The sequence below is a fragment of the Canis lupus genome, chromosome 33, assembly GCF_011100685.1.
Source record: "Canis lupus familiaris isolate Mischka breed German Shepherd chromosome 33, alternate assembly UU_Cfam_GSD_1.0, whole genome shotgun sequence".
NCBI lineage: Eukaryota > Metazoa > Chordata > Mammalia > Carnivora > Canidae > Canis > Canis lupus.
The window spans coordinates 30,449,620-30,468,987 of NC_049254.1; the positions used below are offsets into that span (position 1 = coordinate 30,449,620).

Consider the following 19,368-nt stretch of genomic DNA (forward strand, 5'->3'; position numbering starts at 1 on the left):
CATGACCCCAAGATCATGACTCAAGCCAAAACCAAGATGGATGCCCAACCGACTGAGCCACCCAGACACTTCACATGTTTAGTGACTTTTGATGGGGTACTGAACATTGTGAATGTGTAGATTAGATATGAGGATTTTTTAATCTTTTGGCTTATTTTTTCTGTTAGCAGTTACTTGTTTATCGGTTTGATCCTTTTAACTTTTTTTTTTTTTTTTGTATAGACCTAAAGTTAAAGTGGCCTTTACTGCAAGGCTAATTTAACTGCTAAGGCCTTGTCCTATTGGTATGTCTACCAAAAGCTATGGTCTGTATACTTTGGTTGGTTGGAATGCAAATTTCTCTTGACAGTGTGTGAAACTTTAGAATTTCTCATTTTTTTGTGCCCTGGTCATTCTTTGCCCAATCTTTTGGAGTTATACTTTACTTATGCTTTTCTTAGTATTCAACAAAAACTCAAGGGGAATGCAAAACAGATTTATAGAACTCTTTCTAAATAGTTCCCTCTTCTCTGGAATTTAGCACCTTGACTTCCAGCTACTTCAAGACTCCCTTAACTTCTGTCTCTGTGTTATAATTAAGCAAAACCACCATGTGGTGCTCTGGATTTCCTTCCCTGCATATGGTGTGCCTTCAGACAGAAAGCTGGGACAATTATACATTTAAGTTTATAATCTATTTCAAATTAATACTTGTCTATGGTATGAAGTTGAGGTCAAGGTTCATTTTCTTCCGGGCAGCCTGGGTGGCTCAGCAGTTTAGTGCTGCCTTCAGCCCAGGGCTTGATCCTGGAGACCCAGGATCTAGCCCCATGTCGGGCTACGTGCATGAAGCCTGCTTCTCCCTCTGCCTGTGTCTCTGCCCCCCCGGCCATGTCTCATGAATAAATAAATAAAATCTTTTAAAAAAAGAGGTTCATTTTTCTTCCAAATAGATATCTAGTTATTTCAGTACCATTTGGTTGAAAAGATGCTCCTTTCTCCATCAAATCATGTGGGTATCTTTATTGCCATATGTATGTGTATGTGTTTGTCTTTGGACTCTCTTTCTGTTGATGGTTATCTGTTTTCACACTAATACTATACTGTGACTCTTGACAAGAATTTACAAAAGATCTAATGAGTGGTTCTGATATAAATATTTCATTTGGCTTTATAACATTTTGCAAAATAGATTTTGTTTTGTTTTGTTTTTTTTATTTTTATTTTTTAATTTATTTTTATTTTTTTTAAGTGAACATTAAGCAAAATAGATTTTGAATTTGAAATATCATGTTTGCACTAATTTGGATGTAATATTATGCTGTGTCTTTTAATAATTGAATGAAAAAAATAATTGAAAATATATATTTTAAACATACTTGTCTTACAGAGACCTTTTAATAAAAGTGAAATTTGGAGAGAGCATTGAGGACTTACAGACCTGCCGACTCTTAATTAAACAGTACATCCCGACAGGACTTCTTGTGGATCCGTATGAATTGGCTTCATTACAAGAGAGCAACATAACAGAGGTACAACTATTAGAGGATTTTTTTTTTTTGAGAGAGAAATTATTTTAAGAATGCTATAATTTGAGGATCCCTGGGTGGCACAGCGGTTTGGCGCCTGCCTTTGGCCCAGGGCGTGATCCTGGAGACCGGGGATCGAATCCCATGTCGGGCTCCCGGTGCATGGAGCCTGCTTCTCCCTCTGCCTGTGTCTCTGCCTCTCTCTCTCTCTCTCTCTGTGTGACTATCATAAATAAATAAAAATTAAAAAAAAAAGAATGCTATAATTTGGATTAAGGAAAAATAATAGGACAGCATTTTATTGTTTATTAATTTTGTTAAAGTGTATAAAGTAACTTTTTTTTAGGTAGGATGGCTGTATTCTTTAAAAAGTGATTGATATGTGTCAGACTTGTTAGTAATAAGCCGACTAAACTGAGCTAGTTAAATGCTTTTTGTTAGAATGGTTCCTAGTTTTGTGACTAAGAAAATTATATGTCTTTGAGAAGATTTATGATTAATAAATACTGTTTCAGCAGCATTTAACAGTATTGTTAGAGTGACATATACACTAATATCTATATAATTTGGCTGTGGGAAGAAAGGAGGCTGATATTTATCGGATATCTGTATGCCAAATATCTTTTTTTTTTTTAATGAAGCAAGATAAGATTAAGCCTTAGAGAAAGATTAGGTCCCATACCCTTTGCATAGATCAATCTTCATAACAACCCTAGAAGTATTACTTCTCCATTTTATAGATAAGGAAACTGAGGCACAGAGAGGCCAGATAACTTATCCAGGATCACATAGGTAAATGGAAGAGCCAAGAGATAAATCTAGTTTTGTCTAATTGCAAAGTTGTTGCTCTTCCCAGAAATCAATTTTATCCCTTAGTTATAGGGTTCTTTGCCTTTTGGCAAGAATCACTTTGGGCCACTTTGTGTGCAGATTATGTCTTCCTGGGAGAGCTTACTTCAGCAGGTCTAGATTGGACCTAAAAGTCTGTTTTTAACAACTCAGATGATTCCTATTAAATTTTGGGAAACATCATCTTTGTTCGTAAGATTATAACCTATATATAAATATAAAAGAGGCAAAATATATTTGGAGTCATTTATGATATCAGTTTATTTCTAATTGTGGTTTAGGTCAATTTCTTCACCTGTTTTAATTAATTAATTACTTATTAGTTTCTTCCTGTGTTCAATTTTTTTGCACATATATAGCAGTTTACATAAATATGTTCACATATGGCAGTCCCAGTACATGTACACATGTCGAAAGACCTCTTTGGTTTTTTCCTCATATGTTTCTTTCCTTCACTGAGTCATAAATTCTGAATGAGGCTTTTAAAATTTCAAATAATAGGTTTTAAATTTAAATGTGGTTCTTGCCTTGTATGACATGGATTGGAATCATATTTAAACTTTAATAAAATTGCCTACCATGTTTTAAGAAAATGGAATTTTGGGACGCCTAGATGCCTCAGGAGTTGAACGTCTGCCTTCAGCTCAGGGTGTGATCCTGGAGTTCCAGGATGGAGTCCTGCATCGGGCTCCCTACAGGGAGCCTGCTTTTCCCTTTGCCTATGTCTCTGCCTCTCTCTCTGTGTCTCTCAGGAATAAATAAAATATTTTTTGTTTTGTAAATTCAAATATATATTTAATAAAAGGAATTTTTTGGCATAGGAGTACCCAAAAAGAGATCACATGCCTACTCTTTTGGTAGGATGAGATTGAGGTATGTACAGATTAATTGTAACAAGAAAACTGGGTAGGCAAAGAATGCCACTCTGGATTGATTGACAAGCTTTTATCTATTTCCTAATTTTCTAATTGTAATTATAAGCCTCTTAAGTGAATTAACTTTTTTCATTTCAAATTGATGTCTCATTTGTGATACACAGATAATCGGAATTTGATTTCTTGATATTTGCGGTGCTATTTCTGTCTAGCTGAGTTGAGACCGTGGTCCAATTCTTTGTGCAGAGAAACTTTGTCTCAACAAGTGGTATTAAATGATGGGTATGACTGGATAGAAGGAAATTTATATGTAAGGAATGATTGGTACTTATAATTTAGATTGAGATCTTGAATATTCCATGAGATAAAATTTTTGACTACAGCAAATAGAACACTGGATTCAAATTAAAGGAGTGATGGTAGCAATAAAATGTTTTGTAAGGAGTTTGTGATGGTTTGTGAGCAATTTGTAAATAAAGACAAGCCTTAAACAGAGGTACCATGAGTAAGGTACTTCAAATGAATCTCCTTGCATTTTTAGGTAGGGCTATTTGATATTTGTATTCAAAATCTCTCACGTTCTTTGAAAACAGCATAATATTAGATTGAAGCATATGAAATTGGTGTTCTATAAGTCAAAATGGAAATGCTATGTTTTTGAAATCCTGTTTTACTCAATTAAAATAGGTAGTATTAGGACTTATACCCTGACCACGTTGGAAGACAGGGACCAGATTTACTATCCCATTTGTAACAACCAAGAAATAGACAAAATATATGAAATAATGGAAAAAAATAATTGAATATCAGGCAGTGAGGGCAGTGATATCTGGAATAAATGGGAAATAAATAAGGTGAGCTCTATGACTGTCTCAGCTTATTGCTTTGGAGAGTGTCAGGCTGTAGTACAGGGAACAGGAACCCAAGCAGAGCCTGGTGACCTTCCTGAGTTGAGAAGATGAAGGTGAAATTCTGGGGGACCAAGGCCACTAGAATTCACAAGGCAGTGTAGTAAAGAGAAGAAAATTGTACAGAGACAACTCCAGAGATCCATAAAAGGTTCCCCTCAAGTACATAGTCGAGTATTGATTAGTGCATGTATGTGAGGAAAGTACTTGTTGCTGGGGAAAAAAACATATGAAAAAATTAGAGGTTGGGCAGCCCAGGTGACTCAGTGGTTTAGCCCAGGGTGCGATCCTGGAGACCCGGGATTGAGTCCCATGTCAGGCTCCCTGCATGGAGCCTGCTTCTCCCTCTGCCTCTGTCTCTGTCTCTGTCTCTCTCTCTCTCTCTCTTTCTGTGTCAAATAATAAAATAAAATCTTTAAAAAAAAAATAGAAAGAATTAGAGGTTACAGTGTCTGACAGTCACATGGGGCCGGTGGTAGTGTCTGTTCCCAGCAGTCATGCTAAGAAAAGCCTCATAATTCTTTGGGCATTAGGTAAACAGAAGAACTTTTACTCAGTAGTGAATGGTACTGGCCCTAGACTGAAGATCATGGCAGTCCTGTTTGATAAATCGTAAAAGCACGATCTTCAAAAAATCAGGCTGTTTGCAAGTATAAATTTACTGCATACAAGCAAAGATCAAGAATACTTATAGGAATGTAGAAATATCCAGCCCCCAACAAGATCAAGATCACAATTTCTTGATTGTAACAAAAAATTAGATGCAAAGATGGGGGGAAAATCTGGCCTGTAAAGAGGAGATAAATGAACCAATCAAAACCAATCCAGAACTGACCCAGATGTTCAGACAAGCCATGAAAACAGTTATTATAACTGTATTCCATATGTTCAAAAAATTAAGTATAGATGTGGAAGATAAAGGATACCATTAAACTTGTGAAGTTTAAGACTATAGTATATGAGAGAGAAAATATTCTGGATAAAATTAATGGCATCTCAAACATTGTAGAAGAAAAGATTAATAGGCTTGAAGACACAGCAATAGAAACTACCTAAAACAAAAAAATAGTAACATAAAAAGTGAATGAAGTAATAGTTGTGGGACAACTTCAAATGGCCTACTACACCTGTGATTGAATGATCTTGAAGAGAAATCTCTACCCCTATGTTCCTCGCAGCATTATTCACAATAGACAAACTATGGAAGCAACCTAAGTGTCCATCAACAGATAAGTGGATAAGAAAATATGTACGTGAATATATACAATGGGACGTTATTCACCTATAAAGAAGAAGAAAATCCTGCCATTTGCTACAATACACATGAACCTTGCACTGGTGGTTTTGGCATATATTTAGGAAATCTACTGGCATCCAGACATTGTCCAGTTTACCTTCAATTGTCAGAGTATGATGTCCAAAAATATTTTTCTGTTACTTTATTTATTTATTTATTTATTTTAGTTTAGTTAGAACACGTGTGCAGATGACTGGGTGTGGAAGGCAGAGGGAGAGAGGAGAATCTTAAGCGGCTCCACACCTAGTGCAGAGCCCACCACAAGGCTTTATATCAACACCCTGAGATCAAGACCTGAGCTAAATCAAGAGTAAGATATTTGAGACATCCTGGTGTCCCTTTTTCTGTTGTTTTAAATCTAAATGACATACACACCAGCTCTCTGAGTTTTTGATCACATATCAATGATGTACGTACTTGTACAATTTTTCCCTTTTCCTGTTGTAGCTAGGTTTTAAGAAACTCATAGTCAAAACTCAAATTGTTTGTGGATTAGCTTGTGCGGGTTCTTAATTGATCTTTGTTTAAAATGGATTTGAGTCTTTGTTGAAGTTCACGTAAAAAAAATGATTCTCATTCTAAAAAATGAGATACGAGTCACATACATGAAATTCACCCTTATGAAATGTACAATTTAGTAGGTGTTTTTTTTTAGAGATGGGGGAGGGGAGGGACAGAGGGAGAGAGAATCTTTTTTTTTTTTAATTTTTTTTTTTTAAGAATTTATTCATGAGAGACACAGAACGAGAGAGAGAAAGAGAGAGAGAAAGAGAGAGAGAGGTAGAGACACAGGCAGAGGGAGAAGCAGGCTCTATGCAGGGAGCCCGACCTGGGACTCAATCCAGGGTCTTCAGGATCACACCCTGGGCCGAAGGTGGTGCTAAACCACTGAGACACCGGGGCTGCCCGAGAGAGAGAATCTTAAGCACCCTGCTCCATACCCAGTACAGAGCCCAACTCGGGCTCACGACTCTGAGATCATGATCTGAGCCAAAATCAAGAGTCAGGCACTTAACCAACTGAGCCACCCAGGTGCCCCTAATGTAGTTGTTTTCAGTATATTCATAAAATTGTACAACAATCACAACTATTTAATTCTAGAATATTTTTAGTACTTGCAAAGAAACCCATATAGGGCTGATTTTTGAGGTTTAGATGCCCAGTGTATTTGAACCATCACCAAATAATTCATTGACCAGCATAGCCCTCTCTGAAGGCCAAATTACTCTTTCTGTCTGCCTAATTTTCATTATATCCCAGTTTCCTTTTTTTTTTTTTAAAGGTTTTATTTATTCATGTAAGACAGAGAGGGAGAGAGAGAGGCAGAGACACAGGCAGAGAGAGAAGCAGGTTCCATGCTGGGAGCCCAAAGTGGAACTCAATCCCAGGTCTCCTGGACTATGCCCTGGGCTGAAACCAGGCGCCAAACCGCTGAGCCACCCAGGGATCCCCTATATCCCAGTTTCAATTCACATTAAAAAATTCTCCATTTCTGGGAAGTTACCATATGTTTATTTCTATGGAAAAAATAAACAATAAGTAAAAAATAAAAAACCTCAATATTTAGAGAAATTGAAGATCATAGTACCATCATAAATTCTAAATACCACAATCAGGAATATACATTATGCCATTTCTACTTATTATGCTTAATTTTAGCTACAGGCATATCTCCCTTAATTGTGCTTCACTTTATTACACTTTGCAGATATGGTGGGGGGAGGTTTTGTTTTTTGTTTTTTACAAATTGAAGATTTGTGGCCAACTGTGATTGAGCAAACCTATCAATGTCAGTTTTCCAACAGCATTTGCTCACTTTATGTCCCACTGTCACATTTTGGTAACAGTTGGAATGCTTCAAACTTTTCCATTATTATATTGGTTATGGTGATTTTTTTTTTAAGATTTTATTTATTTATTCATAGACACAGAGAGAGAGGCAGAGACACAGGCAGAGGGAGAGGGAGAAGCAGGCTCCATGCAGGAAGCCCGATGTGGAACTTGATCCCAGGTCTCCAGGATCACACTCCAGGCTGCAGGTAGCACCAAATCGCTGCGCCATCAGGGCTGCCCCGGTTATGGTGATTTGTGATCAGTGATTATAACTTACTGAAAGTTTAGATCCTAGTTAGAATTTCTTAAAGATATTTAACTATCTTTAAGTTAAGGTATGTACATTGTTTGTTTGTTTTTTTGACATAATGCACAGTTAATAGACTACAATATAGTATAAATGTAACTTTTATTTGTATTGGGAAGCCAAAAGATTCATCTGCCTCACTTTATTTTGGTGGTCTAGAACCAAACCCATAATATCTCTAAGGTATGCCTGTAGCCAAACTAGGCTATTTTGTTTTGTTTAACCTAGTTGAATAAGGGAGTCCATTTGACCTGGCTTTGAATTTTGGCTCCTCTACTTACTAGATTGTTTACTTTGATACTTTGTTTGCTCATTTATATAATAGGGCTAATAGTTCCTACCAAATGGGGTCCTTGTGAAAAGAGATAATGTATATAATGTATATAAACCATTTAATGAAATACTTATCAATATAAGAAGTACTCAAAGAAAGATATCTTTATTATTATCAAGTCATATATACATAAGGTAGAAAATTAGATGTTCGCAAGATTTAGAAAAATTTGGGCTGTTTGTTTTCTTTGATTTACGTGTAATTTTTTTTTTTAAGATTTTATTTATTTATTTATGAAAGACACAGATAGAGAGGCAAAGACACAGGCAGAGGGTGAAGCAGGCCCCATCCAGGGAGCCCGATGTGGAACTCGATCTCGGGTCCCCAGGACCACGCCCTGGGCTGAAGGTGGCACTAAACTGCTAAGCCACAGGGGCTGCCCTAAGTCTTAATTTTTAAAAAAGTATATATATTGGGGCAGCCCCAGTGGCTCAGCAGTCTAGCGCCGCCTTCAGCCCGGGGAGTGATCCTGGAGACATGGGATCGAGTCCCACGTTGGGCTCCCTGCATAGAGCCTGCTTCTCCCTATGTCTCTCTCTGTCTCCCTCTCTCTCTCTCTCTCTCTGTGTCTCTCATGAATAAATAAATAAAATATTTTTTAAAAAGTATATATATTTATCTTCTATATATAGATAAATATCTCATAGAAATAAGACTGCTAAAAAGCTTTAAAAAAAAGACTGCTAAAAAGCTAATGCAATTTTTGGCTAAAGAAGTGGCGCAGCGGTTTAGCGCCGCCTGCAGCCTGGGGTGTGATCCTGGAGACCCGGGATCGAGTCCCACGTCGGGCTCCCTGCATGGAGCCTGCTTCTCCCTCTGCCTGTGTCTCTGCCTCTCTCTCTGTCTCTCTCATAAATAAATAAATAAAATCTTTAAAAAAAAAATTAAAAAAAAAAAAGAAGAATATTACTACTGTGTTCCTTGAGTGTTTCCAAATGTAACTAATATGATAAATGATTTGGAAACTATGTCATAAGAAACCCAAGAGACAGGGATGAGCACTGGGTGTTACACTATACGTTGGCAAATCGAACTCCAATAATATAAAAATATAATATATACAAAATCGAACTCCCAATAATTCAAATATAAAAAATATACTATATATATATATATATACACACACACACACACACACACACACACAAACACAAAAACCCCAAGAGAACCAGGACTATTTCTCTAAGGGCAAGAAAATTTAGTGGAGATGTTTGAGTGTCCCTTAGTGAAAGAAGGAACAGATTTATTGTAGATACTGTAAATAAGGACAGTTATGAATATTGTAGGCCAGAACATTAGATTTCTACTTATAAAAAAGGAATAGGGGAATGCCTGGGTGGTGCATTTGGTTGAGCCTTTGACTCTTGGTGTCCACTTAGGTTATAAGCTCCAGGATGTGGGATTATATTCAGCACCAGGAATGTTTGGGACTTTATTCCTTTCCCTCTGCCCCTCCCCCACCATTCTTGTTCTTTCTCTCAGATAAATAAATCTTAAAAAAAGGAAAAAGGAATAACCTTTTAACAGTAGATAAAATGATATGACTCAAAGTAATAACCTCCCTCTTAGTCATTGACAGTATTCTAGCAGTGACTGGATCCTTAAACAATGCCCTCATTGGGACAGTGGTTTAATTTGATCACCTTTAGTTTATTATGACTCATAAGGTTATATAACTCCTTGGCCTTTGCCAATGAATTTTTTATGGCCCTTGCCAATGAATATTTTTATTCCTTTGATTAATAGAGAAGGAAAAACATGTGAAAAAATACATCACTTGGTATCACAGGAGAATTGAAATGTTTGGCCTTATGGGAAGAAGTTAATTCTTATTTTTTCTTGGAGATATGTCGGGTTTCACATAGAGAATCTAGAGACAGATTGTATATTTATACCTCTGTACACACACACGTACACACACTCATAGATGATATAGTGCCTATATATGTGTGTGTAAATACATATAAGTGTGCATGTGTCTGTGTGTTTATACATAAATATGTGTGAATGATATATAAATATAATATATACACACATTATAATTTAGGACTAATTTCTGCTGTATATGCATTTTTTACTTTTAGTGTAGAATACCCATTTTTTAAAAAAGATTTTTTTATTCATTTGAGAGAGAGCATGCATGAGCAAAAGCAAGCAGCAGGGAGGGACAGAGGGAGAAGGAGAAGCAGACTCCCTGTTGAGCAAGGAGCCCAACACAGGGCTCAATCCCAGGACTTTGGGATCATGACTTTGAGCCAAAAGCAGCTGGTTACTTAACCAACTGAGCTACCCAGGTGCCTGTAGAATACCTTTTTTATTTTATTTTATTTATTGTATTTATTTTATTTATTTTTATTGAGAGAGAGTGGCAGAGGAGAGGGGAGATGGGGAAGCAGGCTCCCCACTGAGCAGGGAACCCCATGTGAGGTTGAATCCCAGGACCCTGGGATCATGACCTAAGCCAAAGGCAGATGCTTGGGGATCCCTGGGTGGCTCAGCGGTTCAGCGCCTGCCTTTGGCCCAGGGTGCGATCCTGGAGTTCCGGGATCAAGTCCCACATCAGGCTCCCTGCATGGAGCCTGCTTTTCCCTCTGCCTGTGTCTCTGCCTCTCTCTCCCCCTATGTCTATCATGAATAAATAAATAAAATCTTTAAAAAACAAAACAAAACAAACAAAAAAAAAACGAAGGCAGATGCTTAACCAACCAACTGAGCCACCCAGGCACCCCATAGAATACCTATTTTAAAATGGTCTTTGACCATATTAATTTTGCAAAGAACCATTTACTATTTTTCTATAAACTTTTTATACCTAATAGAGGAAGAGTGCTGACCTTTGCTTTGACTTCCTGACCACAGTGCTCTGTCTTACTCACTGCCATCTTGCCTGCTTCTCTGAAGAACAGGAAATTACCAGAATGATACCAATCATTGCAAACTAATACTAGGTTAACTGTTTTTGTCATAGTTTTCATATTTATTAAATAATGCTCTATATTCACAGAATTTCTTTTCATAGTACCTGTTTTGTTACCTAAACAAAAATTGATAAGAATATTACAAATACATAATTTTTATTATGGAGAAATTTCATACTCTAGAGTACGATTTTCTCAGTTTACTTTTAGTAAACAAACTTTTATTTATTTTTTAAATTTTTAAATTTTTTATTTGTTTTTAAAATTTTTATTTATTTATGATAGTCACAGAGAGAGAGAGAGAGAGGCAGAGACACAGGCAGAGGGAGAAGCAGGCTCCATGCAGGGAGCCCGACGTGGGATTCGATCCCGGGTCTCCAGGATCGCGCCCTGGGCCAAAGGCAGGCGCCAAACTGCTGCGCCACCCAGGGATCCCAGTAAACAAACTTTTAATAAACACAGATCACATCTTGTGTTTTCTATTTAAAATTGAGGATAGAATGAAACAAATTATTTGTGAGGATAGTCAATTTGACATTTCTGTTCATTTGTATAGCAGTCTTCTTTTATTTATTAATCTTCCCCATTCATTTCTTCTTCTGGATTAATATCTCTTTTCTTTTTGACAGGCTGTGATGGTTTCGGAAGATTTTAATATAGAAGCTCCCAATTATTTGTCCAAGGAATCTGAAGTTCTAATTTACGCCAGACAAGATTCACAGTGCATTGACTGTTTCCAAGCTTTTTTGCCTGTGCACTACCGCTATCATCGGCCACATAGTAAAGATGGGGAAACCTTTATTGTGGTCAATAACCCTGATTTATTGATGTATTGTGACCAAGGTGAGGGTTGCAAGTCTTTTCTGAGAGTTGAAAATAAAAATATAGGTATGGTGGCAAGTCTGAAGTCCAGGACAGGGATGACAAATGCAAGTTTCTTTTTTCTTTCTTTTTTAACTTTTTGATTGTAAAATAAACCATAGATAAAGAAAAAACTTCACATATAGTTTAGTAAATTATTATAAGGTAAATACCCTTGTAACTCCCACCCAGGTAAAGAAATAGAACTTTGCCATTCACCCTAGTTGCAGTTCTGTGTGTCCTGTCTAAATCATAACCTCTTCCTTTTCTTTAAGACTAACCCACATCCTGACTTTTAATCACTTATTTATGTTTCTTTATACTTTTTTCACCCAAGTGGGCATTCTTAGTAAAGCTTCGTCTTCCCCATTTAAAGAAGTGTATTTCCATTGTTTGTTAATTTATAGGTTTCCTCCTCTTACCCTTTGTTTTTTTAAATTCACCTGTCTAGAAACCTGGGTCATTTGACCTATCTAGTTTCTCATAGTTGGAGTTTTGGTGATTGTACTTGTGCTGTTCATCTATATTTCCTGGAAATTGGCTGCTGGCTCCAGAGGTGTGATCGGATTCAGCTTTGATCTTTTTGACAAAACTAGGTGGTGCTGTGTTCTTTTATGACCACACATACAATGGTGTGTTTCTTTTTGTTTGACCATTGATCCTCTGCCCCTGTGCTGCTTTTTCTCTTCATGCTGAATTGCAGGACTTGCAGCTGATGATGCTTTTGTCTCCACTTGCATAGATTTTTGTGTTTGAGGGGATATTTTATTTATTTTATTTTATTTTATTTTATTTTATTTTATTTTATTTTAATTAATTAATTAATTTATGATAGTCACACAGAGAGGGAGAGAGAGAGAGAGAGAGAGGCAGAGACATAGGCAGAGGGAGAAGCAGGCTCTATGCACCGGGAGCCTGATGTGGGATCCGATCCCGGGTCTCCAGGATCGCGCCCTGGGCCAAAGGCAGGCGCTAAACCGCTGTGCCACCCAGGGATCCCTTATCTTTTTTTAAAATATTTTATTTATTTATTCATGACAGAGAGAAAGAGAGAGAGAGAGAAGCAGAGACACAGGCAGAGGGAGAAGCAGGCTCCACACAGGGAGCCCGATGTGGGACTGGATCCTGGGTCTCCAGGATCACACCCTGGGCTGAAGGTGGTGCTAAACCGCTGTGCCACCGGGGCTGCCCTGAGGGGATACTTTAACACCTAATTTGGTTATAAATGTTGGCCATGAGTTTTTGGTTTCAGGTGTAATTGTTCTGTTTTTATGTGTGCATTTGAGTAAATTAAAAAAAAAAAAACAACTATGCTTCCCCATTTTCACTCCTCCTGGAATCAAGACTTTAAGAAGCCCCTTTCAGATTTCGGTTCTTTGTATCTCCAAATTTGGGTTGATTAGAATATTCACAAATCAGTAGCATTAAAGACTGGGAGATAGGAAGTTTTAATCATACTTTGCTGCCATCATACATTTCATGATGAAAAAATGTAAAATGTTCAATTTTGTTAGATTCGTTCATCCAACCTAGTTTTCTTTCTTTTAATTACTTTAAAGTTTGAAAAAGTGCCTTCTTGGGACGCCTGGGTGTCTCAGCAGATTGAGCATCTGCCTTCCGCTCAGGGTGTGATCCCTGGGGTCCTGGGATCGAGTCCTACATCAGGCTCCCTGCGTGGAGCCTGCTTCTCCCTCTGCCTATGTCTTTGCCTCTCTCTGTGTCTCATGAATAAATAAATAAAATCTTTAAAAAAAAAAGTGTCCTCTCTTGAGAGAGCCTCTGGGGTTCTGATATTGTTTATGTGTTTTGGTCTGAATGTTCTTTATATGGGTCTGTTTAGTCTGGAAATTTTTTATTTGTGTGCTTAGGATATGTTCATTTTTCTGAATATATGTTAAACTTTAAAAAAAGTTTAAGTTAACATTTTTAAAAAGTAGCTCCTACTAAATGGGATTTGTTAAGATGTCATGCTTAACTTCTGCACAATCTTGGTAGTTTGTAATTTCTTAGGCATCCACTTATAACAGGCTGCTGAAATAAAACAGCACGTGATGGATGGATTCAGGTCACGTACATTGTGTAGCAAAGTGATTACTTATATCTCAACATGAAAGACTCACCCAGCATCTAGTCCAGATACAGGTTTTCTGATATGATGATCTACCACTTTTTCTCAGAATTGCCAATTTTGAAATGCTGGGCTCAGTCACAAGTAGCAGCTCCTTGTACTTTGAAGAATAAGGATATCTGCCAGTGGAACAATATGAAATATAAATCTGTAAGTTAATATTTTATGTTGTTTTTCGATCATACTGCATTATTTAAAACTCAATGTTTCTTCCACATTTAAGGGATTAGCATTTTATATTCTACCTTTGAAAGTTGTGTTCTATTTGTTTTTAATGTTGTTCCTTTGCTACTAATGGCAACAGTGGTTCCTCATTTCTAGAGAATCATAGAGTCATTTAATTTGGGGACTGGAGCTTTAGGGTTAATTCATGCCTCATTGGTCTAGAGTCTTAGTATAGCTAATACTATATTACGCTTTTTAAAGGGGTGGCAATGAAAAACACTGGTTTGTCCAGGTTTTACATTATCTAGAAAAATGTTTCGATGGTTGATGTCATATAAATTACTGCCTATTTTTTCTTCCAGGAGTTTGATGGTTTCATGTCTCACATTTAGGTCTTTAATCCATTTTGGGTTCATTTTTATGTGTAGTGTAAGAAAGTGGTCCAATTTCATTCTTGGTTCTACTTCATTAATACAACTTTATTTAGAACTATTTATTAATTTTAAAACAAAATAAATTAGTTGACTTCATTATATTGAACAGAACAAGTGAGAAAAGGAAAATAAAGACTCCCAAGTAGTAGTAATACAACTGTGATAAAGTTTCTACATAGTTGTATTGCTATTTATATATCTAAATCCAGGTTGTGGCTGGCCATTTTTATACTTTTGATCTCCAGCCCTGTTTTCAGTTAATAAATTAGGTAAGTATTCTTACTTCATTAACAGTGGCTTTGTCTAAGGAGTGTACAGTTTTCTGTTTACCTTCTTTAGTTAACATGGTTGTCTTTGCTCTCTTCAGAGTGGCAAATCTTACACAGCCATCTCTTTTCTTTCTCTCCTTTATCTGTCCTTTCCTTCCTCTTTTTTGAGCTGCATTTTAACTGATAGTTTTAATGTCTGTTTCTCTTTGTCCCTAATTCTAAGGCCTCCTTTCTTTGATTGAATAGCATAATCAGTGTCATCATTTTTACAATTTACTTTTATAAGGAATCAAATTGAGTCTGCAACAAAAGTAAAATACATTTAAAATGTTAATGAAACCAACAGACAGCCTGTCAGATAAACATAAAGCAGATTTGCTCATACGTGCTATTGGGGATATAATATTTTTCTTGGCGTTGTTTTGAAGTCTGTCTACCAGCTAGCTTAGAAAACAACTACTTAAGCTAAAGGCTCCCTACAAACCACTGCTATTTTGCAGTGGGGAACTCTGAGAAATGACAATTGGTATGACGTATGACTGTGCTAATATCTTTTGCAATGTAAAGTTGTTTTTGAGTAGATTTCCATTACCAAATGGAACCCAAATCTTTTTTCAAACTCTAAAATACATCTGGAGATTAACATGTGATTTTCTTATTTGAAGAGTATAATTAGTATTTACGATTTATTAATATACTGGTAGTGTGCATTATGACAAAATAAGTAATTACCTTATTAAAACATTCTGAATTCATTTGTCTTTTAGACTATGTAACTTGAAATAAGAGGTCATAATTAAGCCCTTTGAAGTATGTGTGTGTGTTAACATTTCTTGTTTATATATATATACCAGAAAATTACGTGACCATTACTAAAGTAGTGATCTACACTAAGGCTTGTTGGTTTAAGACACTATTTTTTTAAAAGATGAATTTCAGATTAACAATCAACATAATTTCAGATTATGTTGATAAAATTTGTTTTGGATGTGAAATTATACTCCAGATATTTATAAAAAGGAACCAAAAATAAAAGCATTCCTAAGTTACCTAAATTTTAATGTTTTTAAAAACCTATTTTAAACCATAAAATTTTCTAGAGTTTCTAATTGACCCCTTTATTTTCAAAACCAAGGGAAAATAGAGACTAAGTTGAACATAGGAGAACTTGTATTGCTGGGCAGGCCGACAACAACTTTGATGTTTTAACAGTAAAAGACACATTCAGTTCTGTAATTTGTGAATAACAGACTTTTAAAAGCTATTTTGGAGAGAGAAACAGCAAAACAGGAGTGAATGGATACCTTAGCTTTGTTGTTGTTTTAATGTTCTTCCTTTAGAGCTTTAACTGAGAGAGAACTCTGTATTCTAATATGAAATATAGTAAAAGGAAGTAAATGTTCATATTGATTACAGAGGTGACAATGGGAGATAGCCAGCATCTGGTAGAAAGTAAAAAAAAAAAAAAAAAAGTCTAAACTAATGAGAATTTAAGGATTATTGTGGGAATTAAGTCTGATTGTTACATTAAATGAAATATTGAATCTAAAAGAATAAAAAAAATCTAAAAGAATCACTCAAACAATAATGTTACATGTGGTGTAGCCTTGGGTCTGGTGTAGCATTGGGTGAAAGATAGTAAAAGAAAAAAATTAAAAATCAAAGAAATAGTGGTCTCACCTCAGGGCATGCATTTTAAATGTCTCTAACATCTCCCTCTCTCTTTTTTTCTCTAGGTATTTAAGAATGTGACTCTACAGGTTCCAGTGGGACTGACTATACATACCTCTTTAGTATGTTCTGTGACTCTGCTTATTACCATCCTGTGTTCTACTTTGATCCTTTTGGCTATTTTCAAATATGGCCATTTTTCCCTATAAGTTTTATAGTTTTATGGAGTTAAATGCTTTCCATAAATCCTTTTTTTCTTTTTTTTTTTTTTACTTTCCATAAATCTAAATAAGACCTGTTTACTTGTGATTAGAAGTGTTCTTTTAGATTTATGTCATTATTTTTGTCTTTATCTATGGCTAAAATTCTGTCTCCTAGAGGAAATTTTGGACCGATTTTAAACCAATTCCAAAAGTTAGTCCTCTATGGTAGAGACCTTTAATAATCTTCAAGCAAGTGCCAATAGAAGAAACTTAATTTTGTTAAATAAATATTTATTTTGTGAGAAGTGATTTTATCTTAATTTCGGTTACGAAAATGAGTATGTATTAGAGACAAATTACTCTCATTTTATGAATAAAAACATTTTAATTTCAACTAAAAATTGAGAAAATCATTATAAATAAATAAAATATTTTGGATGAATCAGTTTATTTAAACATTAATTGTATGAGAATATTAAAGTTTATCATCCAGAGTGTAAAGAAAGTAAAGTAGAAAAGCTAAGAAATTACTGGAGCAGCCCCGTGGCGCAGCGGTTTAGCGCCGCCTGCAGCCCAGGGCGTGATCCTGGAGACCCGGGATCGAGTCCCACATCAGGCTCCCTGCATGGTGCCTGCTGCTCCCTCTGCCTGTGTCTCTGCCTCTCTCTCTAGCTGTGTCTCTATGAATAAATAAATAAAAATCTTTTAAAAAAAAAAGAAAAGTTAAGAAATTATTAATATCAAGTTTGGTTATTCCTTTTTTTTTTTTTTTTTAAGATTTTATTTATTCATGAGAGACAGAGAGAGAGAGAGGCAGAGACACAGGCAGAGGGAGAAGCAGGTTCCATGCAGGGAGCCCGATGAAGGACTCGATCCTGGCCCCTGGGATCACGGTCTGAATCAAAGGCAGACACTTAACCAACCGCTAAGCTACTCAGATGTCCCTCTCCTTTTGTATTTTATTATACTCTTTTGAATATATGAATTGGCAAAGGGCTAGATGAAACCAAGTACGAAGAGTTTTGATTTAATACTGAATTTGCCAGGAAGACCATTGAGATTGTCATTTTAGAAGATGTTTTAAGTTGTACATTTACAAAAAATATCTTTTTTGTATCTTTTGTTCCATGCCAAATGTGGGGCTTAAACTCATGACCCTGAGATCAGGAGTCCTATGCTTTACCAATTGAGACAGGCAGACACCCCTCTTTTTTGTATTTTCAGTGATTTTTTTTTTAAACAAAAGCTCTTGTTCTACTATTTTTTTTTGGGGGGGGGCGGAAACTAGGGGGAAAAGTGCCCTTAGCTAATTAAAAAATAAAAAGGCAAGAGACACTTGGCTGGCTGAGTCAATGGAGTATGTGACTCTTGATCTTGGGATTGTGAGTTTTTTTTTGTTTGTTTGTTTTTAAGTTTTTTTTTTTAAGTGTTTTTTTTTTTTTTTTTTTTTTTTTTTTATTTATGATAGTCACAGAGAGAGAGAGAGAGGCAGAGACACAGGCGGAGGGAGAAGCGGGCTCCATGCACCGGGAGCCCGATGTGGGATTCGATCCCGGGTCTCCGGGATCGCGCCCTGGGCCAAATGCAGGCGCCAAACCGCTGCGCCACCCAGGGATCCCCGGGATTGTGAGTTTGAACCCCACACTGGGTGTAGAAATTACCTAAAAATAAAATCTTGAGGGCAGTCCCGGTGGTGCAGCGGTTTGGCGCCGCCTGCAGCCTGGAGTGTGATCCTGGAGACCCCGGATCGAGTCCCACGTCGGGCTCCCTGCATGGAGCCTGCTTCTCCCTCTGCCTGTGTCTCTGCCCCTCTCTCTCTGTGTCTATGAATAAATAAATAAAATCTTAAAAAAAATAAAAATAAAATCTTGAAAAAAATAAAAAGGCAAGTATGTCCTGCTTATTTAGAGCAATGCATTCAGGGATCCCTGGGAGGCGCAGCGGTTTGGCGCCTGCCTTTGGCCCAGGGCGCGATCCTGGAGACCCGGGATCGGATCCCACGTCAGGCTCCCGGTGCATGGAGCCTGCTTCTCCCTCTGCCTGTGTCTCTGCCTCTCTCTCCTCTCTCTCTCTTTCTCTCTCTCTCTCTCTCTCTCTGTGACTATCATAAATAAATAAAAATTTAAAAAAAAATAAATAAAAAATAGAGCAATGCATTCAGGACAAGCATGTTCTAAAATAGAAGCCATTAACCAGGGCATATTGACAATGTTTGTTTCATAGAATAATAGAATGATACACATTTATATATGGTAGTACTGCTTAATTTTCTAAAACGTTCTGGTATTTTTATGAGAATAAATCATTTATAATTTGACATGTATGACCTGACTAGTCATAACAGTTCATTTTGAAGGTGTATTTAAGAAGTTAAAAATTGAGGGATCCCTGGGTGGCGCAGCGGTTTAGCGTCTGCCTTTGGTCCAGGGCGCGATCCTGGAGACCCGGGATCGAGTCCCACGTCGGGCTCCTGGTGCATGGAGCCTGCTTCTCCCTCTGCCTATGTCTCTGCCTCTCTCTCTCTCTCTCTCTGTGTGTGACTATCATAAATAAAAAAAAAATAAAAAAAAAAAGAAGTTAAAAATTGAAAAAGGCAATCAAATGCCGTAAAACAAATATTAGAGATGACTAAAATTTCAAGCCCAGTCTAATTTTATACTTGTTTAATATTTTCTTATAAGGAAGAATTCTATGGTGTTTTTTTTTTTTACAAGCATTTCTTTCACAATGGGATTAATATTAGTGGCACTGAAATGAAATTATATGTCAGTTACAATTCAATAACATCATGGGACGTCTGGGTGGAGG

General features: G+C 36.6%; 1 protein-coding gene across 1 annotated transcript in view; it reads left to right on the forward strand.

Moving 5' to 3' along the window:
• The window catches only part of PIGX (phosphatidylinositol glycan anchor biosynthesis class X), a 29,541-nt gene extending 12,539 nt beyond the window's left edge, over positions 1-17,002 (forward strand). The window contains exons 5-8 of the mRNA XM_038582494.1: positions 1,370-1,511; positions 11,459-11,672; positions 13,868-13,968; positions 16,423-17,002. Of these exons, the coding sequence (XP_038438422.1) occupies positions 1,370-1,511; positions 11,459-11,672; positions 13,868-13,968; positions 16,423-16,566 (601 nt within the window). The 3' untranslated portion in view covers positions 16,567-17,002. The remainder of the gene's footprint in view (positions 1-1,369; positions 1,512-11,458; positions 11,673-13,867; positions 13,969-16,422) is intronic.
• Positions 17,003-19,368: the final 2,366 nt, after the last annotated feature.